The sequence below is a fragment of the Scyliorhinus canicula genome, chromosome 3 (assembly GCF_902713615.1).
Source record: "Scyliorhinus canicula chromosome 3, sScyCan1.1, whole genome shotgun sequence".
In the NCBI taxonomy this organism is placed as follows: Eukaryota; Metazoa; Chordata; class Chondrichthyes; order Carcharhiniformes; family Scyliorhinidae; genus Scyliorhinus; species Scyliorhinus canicula.
In genome coordinates, this window is record NC_052148.1 from 263429476 (window position 1) to 263441926 (window position 12451).

At 50.4% G+C, this 12451-nt stretch overlaps 1 protein-coding gene across 5 annotated transcripts in view; it reads right to left on the reverse strand.

Moving 5' to 3' along the window:
• Nucleotides 1-12451, reverse strand: part of fam13a (family with sequence similarity 13 member A) — a 228315-nt gene that overhangs the window by 105247 nt on the left and 110617 nt on the right. For all 5 annotated transcript variants that reach the window (XM_038792722.1, XM_038792725.1, XM_038792724.1 and 2 more), the window contains one exon: nucleotides 11547-11722. In XM_038792722.1, the coding sequence (XP_038648650.1) occupies nucleotides 11547-11722 (176 nt within the window). The remainder of the gene's footprint in view (nucleotides 1-11546; nucleotides 11723-12451) is intronic.

Consider the following 12451-nt stretch of genomic DNA (forward strand, 5'->3'; position numbering starts at 1 on the left):
ACAGATTTAGAGATCTTTAGGACCCTGGAGACACCTGAAACTGGCGCCCTGAAATCGTCTCGGAGCAGCCGACCACGTGTGAGCAGCTGCCGGAGCTGCAGTCCCAGGCCTGGGAATTCCTCTACAGTGGCTGCCAGAGACTAGGAAAACGCCCGAGAAGCCAGGGCCTTCACTCTCCAGGCTCCCAGAGACCTGGAAAACACCACAGAAGCCGGGACCTTCACTCTGCTGCTCTCCAACGACCAGACCAGCATCGCAGCAGCAGCAGTCCTCCCCCCACCAGCTCCCAACCCCACTGACCCGGAGAGCTGTGACCTCCTGCAGGCCCCAAGCACTCCTTCCACCCTCCCCCTCTACAATCACCCTACATTCCTAAAACCCAACTCCCACAGCCTAACAATCACTAATACTGCTCTTTTAAATTTACTCGCAGGTCTAGAGATCCTCTGTCCTCTGAAGGAAGACCGCGATCTGGAAAGGGCGCTGCGGACCCCAACACACGGACCCGGCCATCGCCTCGTCCGCAACCGCGATCCCAGAGACGTCATCCACTGACCGGCCATCACCCCATCAACGCCGGAGCGTGGTCTGGACATCCACCGATCTGTGAAGACAAACCGCAGCCCGACAGCGACCCGGAACGCTCGATCGCGCAGACCCACCTACCGACGCAGAGATCACAAGCAAGGCAACAAATCCTCCATCCGCACACCGACCAGAGTGAATAACCTCATTGGACACAACTATTCCCTTAACACTGCATATTCTCACCGTCTCCCAGGCTCGAAAAGAAGCAGTCACTCCAGGAAACGTGGAAAACGTGCAGGCCTGCAGGTGCGAGTGAAACAACGCGGCCCCAAAGCCCCTCTGCCGAGCTTACTCCTGGCAAATGTCCAATCTCTAGAAAACAAGCTAGACAAACTTAAAGCCAGACTCACTTATCAAAGAGAACTAAGGGATTGCTGTGTGCTCTGCTTCACGGAGACATGGCTCACACCTGCTTCACCGGACTGTGCCCTACAACCAGAGGGCTTCGCAATCCACCGAATGGACCGTACAGCGGCCTCAGACAAGGCCAGGGGAGGTGGGGTCTGCCTCCGAATTAACACCTCCTGGTGCCTAGATGAAGCAACACTGGCAAGTTTCTGCTCCCCGGACCTGGAATACCTGAGGCTAAAGTGCCGCCCCTTCTACCTTCCGCGGGAGTTCAGCTCCGTTATCCTGAAGGCAGTTTACATCCCATCCCATGCGAATGTGAAAATCGCACTGGATGAAATATTCACCACCACAAATAGCCTTGGAACGAAACATCCCGAGGCCTTGTTCATTGTAGCTGGGGACTTCAATCAGGCCAAGCTCAAGAGCGTACTACCAAGTTACCACCAACACGTCACCTGTTCCACCAGAGGCCCAAACATCCTGGACCACTGCTACACAAATATCAAACATGCCTACCGCTCTATCGCCCGCCCACACTTTGGCAACTCTGACCACAAGGCTGTGCTCCTGCTCCCGGTTTATAAGCAAAAACTGAAGCGGGAGAATCCGTCAAAGAAAGTTGTGCCTTGTTGGTCTGAGGAATCGGATGATCTCCTATGGGACCTCTTAAGAGTCAGTGGACTGGTCAGTATTTAAAAACTCTGCGACCAGCCTGAACGAGTACGTCACTACAGTAACTGACTTCATTAGTAAGTGTGTAGAAGACTGTGTGCCAAAGAAGCAAATCCGCGTGTTTCCCAACCAGAAGCTCTGGATGAACAGGGATATCCACTGCTTGCTGAAGTCTAGGTCTGAGGCGTTCAAGTCAGGCGACCCTGACCTCTACAAGAAAGCTAGATGTGATCTAAAGGAATCCATCAAAGATGCCAAAAGACAGTACGTCATGTGGCTAGCCTTGAGTCCCAGGCTAGCCACATGGACCTCCGCCGTCTATGGCAAGGTCCGCAAGACATAACGGGCTAACAAGATGAAGGCATGTAAAATCACCGGCTCCAACGCACCCCTCCCTGATGAGCTCAACACTTTCTATGCCCGCTTTGAGCAAGAGGTCAGCGAGAGCGAGAGCGAGCCCTCCACCCCAGAAGCCGCGGATGAACTTGTATCTGAGATCACCACTGCAGACGTCAGAGCATTCTTCTCGAAGGTCAATCCTCGGAAAGCCACTGGCCCGGATGGGGTACCCGGACGGGCACTCAGGCCTTGCGCGGATCAGCTGCCGGGGGTATTCGCGGACATCTTCAACCTCTCTTTACAACAATCTGAAGTCCCTATCTGCTTCAAGAAGACGACCATCATCCCTGTACCAAAAACGGTCAGGCAACGTGCCTTAATGACTATCGTCCAGTGGCTCTGACATCCATCATCATGAAGTGCCTCAAAAGGTTAGTCATGGTACGAATCAACTCCAGCCTCCCGGATCGCCTTGATCCACTACAGTTCGCCTACCGTTGCAACAGGTCCACAGCAGACGCCATCTCCATGGCCCTGCACTCTACCCTGGAACACCTAGATAACAAAGACACCTCTGTCAGACTCCTATTTATCGATGACAGCTCAGTCTTTAACACCACCATTCCTACTAAACTCATCTCCAAACTCCGTGGCCTTGTAAAGATAGGCAACAACATCTCCTCCACGATCATCATCAACACCAGTGCCCTACAAGGCTGTGTCCTCAGCCCCCTACTATACTCCTTATACACCTATGACTGTGTGGCCAAATTCCCCTCCAACTTGATTTTCAAATTTGCTGATGACACCACCGTAGTGGGTCGGATTTCAAACAATGACGAGACAGAGTACAGGAATGAGATAGAGAATCTGGTGAACTGGTGCGACGACAATAATCTCTCCCTCAATGTCAACAAAACGAAGGAGATTGTCATCGACTTCAGGAAGCGTAGTGGAGAACATGCCCCTGTCTACATCAATGGGAACGAAGTAGAAAGGGTCGAGAGCTTCAGGTTTTTAGGTGTACAGATCACCAACAGCCTGTCTTGGTCCCCCCATGCCAACACTGTAGTTAAGAAAGCCCACCAACGACTCTACTTTCTCAAAAGACTGAGGAAATGTGGCATGTCAGCTACGACCTTCACCAACTTCTATAGATGCACCATAGAAAGCATTCTTTCTGGTTGTATCACAGCTTGGTATGGAGCCTGCTCTACCCAAGACCGCAGGAAACTACAAAAGGTAGTAAATGCAGCCCAGTCCATCACGCAAACCAGCCTCCCATCCACTGTCTATAATTCCCGCTGCCTCAGAAAGGCAGCCAGCATAATTAAGGACCCCACGCAACCCAGACATACTCTCTTCCACCTTCTTCCGTCAGGAAAGAGATACCAAAGTTTGAGGTCACGTACCAACCGACTCAAGAACAGCTTCTTCCCTACTGCCATCAGACTTTTGAATGGACCTACCTCGTATTAAGTTGATCTTTTCTCTACACCTTGCTATAACTGTAACATTATATTCTGCAGTCTCTCCTTCCTTCCCTATGTACGGTATGCATTGTTTGTACAGCATGCAAGAAACAATACTTTTCACTGTGTACTAATACATGTGACAAAAATAAATCAAAATCAAATCAAGTCAAAACACATAGGCACAAACACACACAAATGCACAAATAAACACATACAGACATCAGACAAACAATTACACATAAACAAATACACACATACTCCGACACAAATGCACATATACAAAGACAAATCAACAGCCACAAATACACACAGAAATTCACAGAAACAAATGCACAAACACATACACAGACAAACACACACACACAAATATACACGGTGACAAACACACACAAACCAATACACACATATACATACGTACAGGGATCGATCTAATTGCAACACTGCGCGTGAAAGTCAGCTTGCCGCGGTGCAGCATGGCTGATAAAAGCCGCGAGACCCCACTCCCGGGATCTATCCCCTGCAACACTGCGCAAGATCTAACGCTATTTTGCAAGATGTTGCAATGAGAATCCCGCCCATTGCGGGCGGTATTACTTTTTGGCAAATCTGCATATTAAAGCGAGATAGCTGTACACTTTATTGTGCAGATTCCCGGGGTACCTGAAGCTTTGGAATCAATCGCCTCGCCTCAGAGACCTCTGGCAAGCGCCGTTTGGTACTGATCTCCACAAATGGGGACCAGACGGAATGGCACTCGTGGAGGTCTCCCAGGGGATCAGTGGCCCCCAGCTACATGCCCTTTGGGGAGGGTGGTACCCTGACATGGATGGTGCCAACTGGGCACCCTGGCAATGCCAGCCTGTCACCTTGAAAGTGCCGCCTGCGTGCCAGCCTGGCGTGGCCAACATACTGAGGTGGCACTACAAGCTGGAATGGGCACTGCCAGGGTGCCATGTGGGTACTGCCAAGGTGCCACAGTGGCACTTTTTGCACACACGGGTTGGGGCGCCCTGCATGTGAGGTGCGGGGGACGGCTGGGGACTCTCCCATAGTGCGTTTGAGTTGGGTGGTGTCGGACGTTGCTTCGGGAACCTCGGAGATCGGGACGCCATTTTACGTTCCGGCGAGCTAGCCTCCTCAGAGTAGAAAGCGTGCTATGTCTGTCCTCGGCCACACGTTCCCTGCCGAGGCCCCTCAACAACGTGAGTCACATTGTGTAGCCATGTGTTTCGCGGTGCTGCGAGTACCGGGAACTACGCGACTAAACGCGCTCGCTTTGGACTTTGTTCCCAATTAGTTGAATCGCGCTCTCACAATCAAAGACACACACAAACAGATGCACATACACAAATGGGTACACCTACACACACACACAAACAATTTTTAAAAACTTAATTCTTGGGATGTGGCATTGCTGGCTAGGCCAGCATTTGTTGTCCAATTCAAATTGGTAAGATACCTTCTTGAACCGCAGTCCATGTGTGTAGGTACACCCAAAGCGCTGTTAGGGAAGGGGTTCCAGGATTTTGGCCCAACGACAGTGAGTGAACGACGATATATTTCCAAGTCAGGATGGTGTGTTGGTTGGTTGGAGGGGAACCTCCAGGTTCCCATGTGTCCGTTGCCCTTTTCCTTCTAAATGGTAGTGGTTTTGAAAGATGCTGTCTGAGGAGGTAGTGCAACTTGTGGATGGTACACACTGCTGTCACTGTGCATTGATGGTGGAGGGAGTGAATGTTTGTGGAAGGGGTAGCAATCATGGAGCCTGCTTTGTCCTGCATGGTGTCGGGCTTCTGGAATTGTTGAAGCTCCACTCATCCTGGAAAATGGAGAGTATTCCATCACACTGCTGACTTGTGCCTTGCAGATGGTGGACAAACTTTGGGGGGGGGGGGGGGGGGGGGGGGGGGGGTCAGGAGGCGAGTTACTCACCGCATGATTCCGAGCCTCTAACTTGCTCTGTAAGCCACAGTATTTATACAGCTTATCCAGTTCAGTTTCTGGTCAACGGTAACCCTCAGGTCGTTGATAATAGAGGTGATGGTTAGATTGTCTCTGGTTGGAGATGGTCATTACCTGGCCCTTGTGTGGTGCGAATGTCACTTGTCACTTGTCAGCCTGGATATTGTCCAGGTCTTGCTGCATTTGGACATGGACTGTTTTAGAATCTGAGAAGTTGTGAATGGTGCTGAACATTGTGCAGTCATCAGTGAACATTCCCACTTCTGACCTTATGATGGAGGGAAGATTATCGATGAAGCAACTGAAGCATTGGAAAGGGTGCAGAGGAGATTTACCAGGATGTTGCCTGGTATGGAGGGACGATCTTATGAGGAAAGGCTGAGGGACTTGAGGCTGTTTTCGTTAGAGAGAAGAAGGTTAAGAGGTAACTTAATAGAGGCATACAAGATGATCAGAGGATTAGATAGGGTGGACAGTAAGAGCCTTTTTCCTCAGATGGTGATGGCTAGCATGAGGGGACATAGCATTAAATTGAGGGGAGATAGATATAGAACAGATGTCAGAGGTAGGTTCATTACTCATTAGAGAGTAGTAAGGGCGTGGAATGCCCTGCCTGCAACAGTAGTGGACTCGCCAACATTAAGGGCATTTAAATGATCATTGGATAAACATATGGATGATAATGGAATAGTGTAGATGGGCTTTCGAGTGGTTTCACAGGTCGGCGCAACATCGAGGGCTGAAGGGCCTGTACTGCGCTGTAATGTTCTATGATCTATGAAGATGCCTGGTCCTGGGACACTACCCTGAGAAGCTCAGGTACACACATATACAAATAGATATGGACACATAAATACATAAACATATACACACATACAAACAGATTCACCCACAAATACACACATAGACAACTAAATAAATACAAACAAATGCATACAAATGCACACACACAGACACACGCTGATACACGTACACACATGTAATAAATATTTGAAAAACGGTGCATTAGGAAAGCAGAAAATTAGCTGTATACATGTTAGGTGTCCTGACTCAGTGGTAGTGTGGTACCTTGGGAACAGGCAAAGTTCGTGACTGTAAAAGGTTGTTCAATCCCTTCAGAGTCACCAAAGAAAAACAGTCGTTAACCACCCCCACCCCCAACCCCCCCACTATTTGGTTTCTGTCACATCACCAATTAGATTCCCGCCTCGAACAAAATTATGACGATTTCCTGATTCCCATCAGGGGCAGGTTCGGGACTTGAACATTAACCTGCCTCCTGATGCTTGCCCAGTCTGTGAAAATGAGGTTTGGGGCTGGTAAATACGGACAGCAATGCTTCTTAGGAAAGAACGGCATCTTTCCTGAGCATTGGCGGCTGGATCATTCTGTGATAACTAATTGAAAGGAACGATTTACTAAATGTCAACCACCTCTAATTATTGCTGCCCAGCCTTGTATAGCGAAGCACAAATGTGATGGTTGTTTTTATTTGAAACAGCTGACGTACACAGGGCCTCGATAACTCTGTATTGGGTTACCAGCTCCGATGTCAACAGTCTCGGTACAAAGAGATTTGCACCCTTGTGTAAAGGCAGCTAATCTTGGGGTCGGTGATTACGTTAGTCTTGAAGTTAACTTCTTCAAGGCTTTTTATTTCTCATGAGCCAAGAGGTTATTGCAGGTGTGGGAGGCAGTGTGTGTGCTGTGTGTGTCTGGGCGGGGGGGGGGGGGGGGGGGGGGGGGGGGGGGTGTCAAGTGGAGAATGGTACCTGAAGTCACCTGTCTCTCAGTGGTTGAATGCTGCAGCTTCCATTGCAGATGTTGGGCACCCACCAGTCTGACTATCAAGGGACCCATAGAGTAAGTCTGAATAATTAAGTGGCCACTTTATCACTGACACGCACCAGTGTGTATCGTACACTGGAGACCCAACCACTGCGATACGTAGGCGCAGTTAAGTCTGAATGCTCGGAATACCATTCTATTTTTAGCTTTCAGCTGCCGTGGTGCCTTTTACATTAATGCAGTCACACAAATAAACAAGGATTCATGCTCTGCCTCTTTCACCGTTGACGGTAAATACTAACCGGTTGCTGCCACCTGAAAGGTACGCACAGATGCAGTGCACAGGTACACAGCGTACTTGCAAACTTGATGTAAAGTAAGGCAAGCCCCGGCTTGCCCTCGATCAAGTCGGCACGATGCCAATCTCTGTTCTGCATGGGAGCAAGGGGTGGAAAAGGTGACTGTCAAACAACTGCAGCATCGGTGCAAAAACAGCTTTCTGTTCACCTTGCGCACTTCGCATGAACGAGCGTGGGACAGCCAGATGGGGAACTGAACACTCGGCCAAGGAGACAGGCATGAGCAGATTGCAATCAAAGGAACCCAAACTGGTACTGGTGCAAACTGGAGTCCGGTTTTCCTGTGTACAAGACCAGTTTGGAGCCAGCCAACTCCCACGTTTGACTGGTTTTTCGTTCTGGGCACCAATCCAGTTAATAAGATGGATGGTTTAGTTTAGCTGAGGAGAATGGAAGCCTGGATTTAAGAAGGGATGCCTCAACAACAGGGAGGCGAAGTTGGTCAGTATTTGATGCGGATAAATGCAGAAAAGATCTCAAACAACGATGAGTCAGAGCACAGGAGGGAGACAGAGAACCTAGTGGAGTGGTGCAACGAGAACAATCTCTCCCTCAAAGTCAGTAAAACTGAAGAGCTGGTCATTGACTTCAGGAAGCAAAGTATCGTATGCACCCTTGTCTGCATCAACAGGGCCACGGTGGAGATGGTTGGCAGCTTCAAATTCCCACGTGTGCACATCACCAACAATCTGTCCTGGTCCACCCATGTCGACGCTACCACCAAGAAAGCACAACAGCACCTATACATCCTCAGGAAACTAAGGAAATTCAGCATGTCCACATTGACTCCTACGAACTTTTACAGATGCACCATAGAAAACATCCTATCTGGCTGCATCACAGCCTGGTATTATTTTTTATAAATAAATTTAGAGTACCCAATTTTTTTTTTATTCCCCAATTAAGGGGCAGTTTACCGTGGCCAATCCACCTAACCTGCACATCTTTGGGTTATGGGGGTGAAATCCACACAGACATGAGAGAAAGTGCAAACTCCACACGGACAGTGACCCAGGGCCAGATCCGAACCCGGGATCCTCAGTGCTGCAGTCCCAGAGCTAACCACTGTGCAGCATGCTGCCCCATCACAGCCTGGTATGGCAACTGCTCGGCCCAAGGCCGTAAGAAACTACAGAGGGGCGTGAATACAGCCCAGTCCATCACACGGACCTGCCTCCCATCCATTGACTGTCTACACCTCCCACTGCCTTGGGAAAGCGGGCAGCATAATCAAAGACCCCTCCCACCCGGGTTATTCTCTATTCCATCGGGCAGAAGCTACAGAAGTCTGAGAACACGCACTCACATATTCAAAAACAGCTTCTTCCCCACTGTTACCAGACTCCTGAATGACCCTTTTATGGACTGAACTCTCCACACATCTTCTCTACAGTTGTAGCATTATTTTCCCTATGCTTCACCCAATGTCTATGTATTTATATTGTGAATTTATCGTATGTCGTATGTTTTTCATGTATGGAGCGATCTGCCTGGACTGTATGCAGAGCAATACTTTTCACTGTACCTCGGTACACAAGACAATAAATCTGAATCTAAAAAGCTCTTGGCAACAGAAAATCAATGAAAAAGTTACATTCACTGCCTCGGAGGTAGGCACAATGTTGCAATCTATACAATACGTTGCAGTAAAGCCACTGAGGCTTCTGGGAGAGCAGCAGCCAAACCTGTGATGTCCGCCGCCTATAAAGGGCAGTCGGCGCAGCACCTCCCAGCCACAGTGGGCGCAGCCCCTCCCAGCCACAGTGGGCACAGCCCCTCCCAGCCACAGTGGGCACAGCCCCTCCCAGCCACAATGGGCACAGCCCCTCCCAGCCACAGTGGGCACAGCCCCTCCCAAACACAGTGGGCACAGCCCCTCCCAGCCACAGTGGGCACAGCCCCTCCCAGCCACAGTGGGCACAGCCCCTCCCAGCCACAGTGGGCACAGCAGCCCCTCCCAGCCACAGTGGGCACAGCAGCCCCTCCCAGCCACAGTGGGCACAGCCCCTCCCAGCCACAGTGGGCACAGCCCCTCCCAAACACAGTGGGCACAGCCCCTCCCAGCCACAATGGGCACAGCCCCTCCCAAACACAGTGGGCACAGCCCCTCCCAGCCACAGTGGGCACAGCCCCTCCCAGCCACAGTGAGCACAGCCCCTTCCAGCCACAATGGGCACAGCCCCTCCCAAACACAGTGGGCACAGCCCCTCCCAGCCACAATGGGCACAGCCCCTCCCAAACACAGTGGGCACAGCCCCTCCCAGCCACAGTGGGCACAGCAGCTCCCAGCCACAGTGGGCACAGCACCTCCCAGCCACAGTGGGCACAGCCCCTCCCAGCCACAGTGGGCACAGCCCCTCCCAGCCACAGTGGGCACAGCCCCTCCCAGCCACAGTGGGCACAGCCCCTCCCAGCCACAGTGGGCACAGCCCCTCCCAGCCACAGTGGGCACAGCCCCTCCCAGCCACAGTGGGCACAGCCCCTCCCAGCCACAGTGGGCACAGCCCCTCCCAGCCACAGTGGGCACAGCCCCTCCCAGCCACAGTGGGCACAGCCCCTCCCAGCCACACACCATACTGACCCGGAAATATATCACCATCCATTGGCACTGGGTCAAAATCCTGGATCTCCCTCCCTAACAGCACTGTGGGTGTACCTCCACCACACAGACTACAGTACATGACTCACCACCACCTTCTCAAGGGCAATGGGGGCTGGGCAATGAATAGCTTGGGATGGCAACTGCTCGGCCCAAGAGCGCAAGAAACTGCAGAGTGTGGTGACCTCAGCCCAATGAATCACACAGGCTGGCCACCCTCACATTGATTCTGTCTACACCTCCCGCTGCCTCAGGAAGGCAGACAGCATTGTCAGAGACCCCTCCCACCCAGGCATTGCCTTCTTCCAGACCCTTCCATCAGGCAGAAGGTACAGAAGTCTGAAGACCCGCACATCCAGACATAGGAACAGCTTCTTCCCCACAGCTACTAGACTCCTCAACAACTCTCCCTTGGACTGATCTGTTCCCTGTAAGAACATTATTCACGATGCCCTATGCTGCTCTTGTTTAGCCCGTATTCTGCACTTTAACCAATCACTATTTGTTGATGTACCATTTGTCAATTTACTCTGTCGATTATTCTTTTGTTTACTATGTGCGTACTTTGTACATTCCCTTGGCCGCAGAAAAATACTTTTCACTGTACTTCGGCGGTACATGTGACAATAAATACTCGACTCCTCAAAGACGCTCCCTCGGACTGATCTGCTCCCTGTAAGAACACTATTCACGACGCCGTATGCTGCTCTTGCTCATGTATTTGCTTTGTTTGGCCTCTTGCTCCGCACTTTAACCAATCACTATTTGTCAATGTACTCTGTCGATTATTCTTTTTGTCTACTGTGTACTTACTGTGTACGTTCCCTTGGCCGCAGAAAAATACTTTTCACTACTTCGGTACATGTGGCAATCAATCAATCAATCAATCAAATCGTGGCCTAGCCAGCGACGCTCATATAAAGGCTGCGCATAGCTAAGCGAGAAATGTCCTTGAGCTCAGGGACCCGAGTGAGAAATCACTGGGACTGTTTCTTTTGTCCTTTTCCTTGAACATTTCTCTCTACAGAAACGAAGATACTGAAAATGGGAAATGAGACTGACACTCAAGCATCATCCAATTGAGTAGTGAGCCTTTTTGCTTTCGAATTATTGTAGCCAGGCAGTAACATCACAAGGACGGATGTGTTTAATCACTTGATTAAACCTCCAGGAGTACATTTAATCATGGTTGACAACCCTATCTACAGGTGTCATCAGTGTAACAACTGCGATTAGCCCCTGCATGTTTGAAGGAAAAGACATTTTGTCTAAATAGAAAAATAAGTCAACAGCAAATACACCGACTGACTCTTTCATCCTGAAATCACACCCGGCTTAAAGGTCAAAACGTCCCATCTTGAACTCAAAACATTGTTGAGAAAGGCCCATAAATACTCTGACGTGACCACTGACCTGCTGTTTATCTCCAGGTCCTTTATACTGGATTCCAATTCCTCGGAAGACTCCATCTCCTCTGGGCTGGGGCTTTTGGCGGGCTGCGTCCAGAGGGAGTCCGGAGTTCCACTTGAGTACTCGGGCTGGGGCACGAGGAAAGCCCCAGGGCTGCCTTCGGGCCTTGTCTTTTTGGTCTAGAACAGGGAGACAGTTAAAGTACAAACCATTCAGAATTGGCCAGTCACGTGGAACCAGAACCATCACACTCACTCCCCACCTCCCAGACCAGAGACGGCGTGGTCAAAAAGTCCCGCGATAATTTGCAAATACGACTTTTAAGTCCTGATTAAGTTGTCTCTGTGCGGGTCACCGAGAAGCAGTGTGCAGTTGTTGAGTTTTAGCTGCTGGGAAGGTGTATTATCTGTGCAGGTTTTGTTGTGGCCAAGACCAGGGAGTTTGCTCTAGTTCATGACAGAAGACATTTTGGATTATGATCCAGTTTTGTTTTGCCTCCTGATCCAATACCGGAGCATTAGAAACAGGAACGGGACAATCTCTATTCATTCTGCCGTTCAGTCACATCTTTGATGCCCTTGTCTAACAAGAGACTATTGATCTCTCCTGATAGCTCCAGCTGAGCGAGAATCCACAGCCTTTAACGGGGAGAGACATCCACAGCTCCACTACCCCTCTTTGTGGGTGACGGCAATTCTGATATTTCACTTCCGAATGGTCTGGCTCCAATTTTAAGCCTTGCACCCACCTTCCGGAATCCTCCATCAGAGGAACTAGTCACGGTGGCACAGTGGTTAGCACTATGGCTTCACAGCGTGAGGGTCCAAGGTTCAATCCCTGGCTTGGGTCCCTGTCTGTGCTGAGTCTGCACGTTCTCCCCGTGTCTGCGTGGCTTTCCTCCGGTTTCC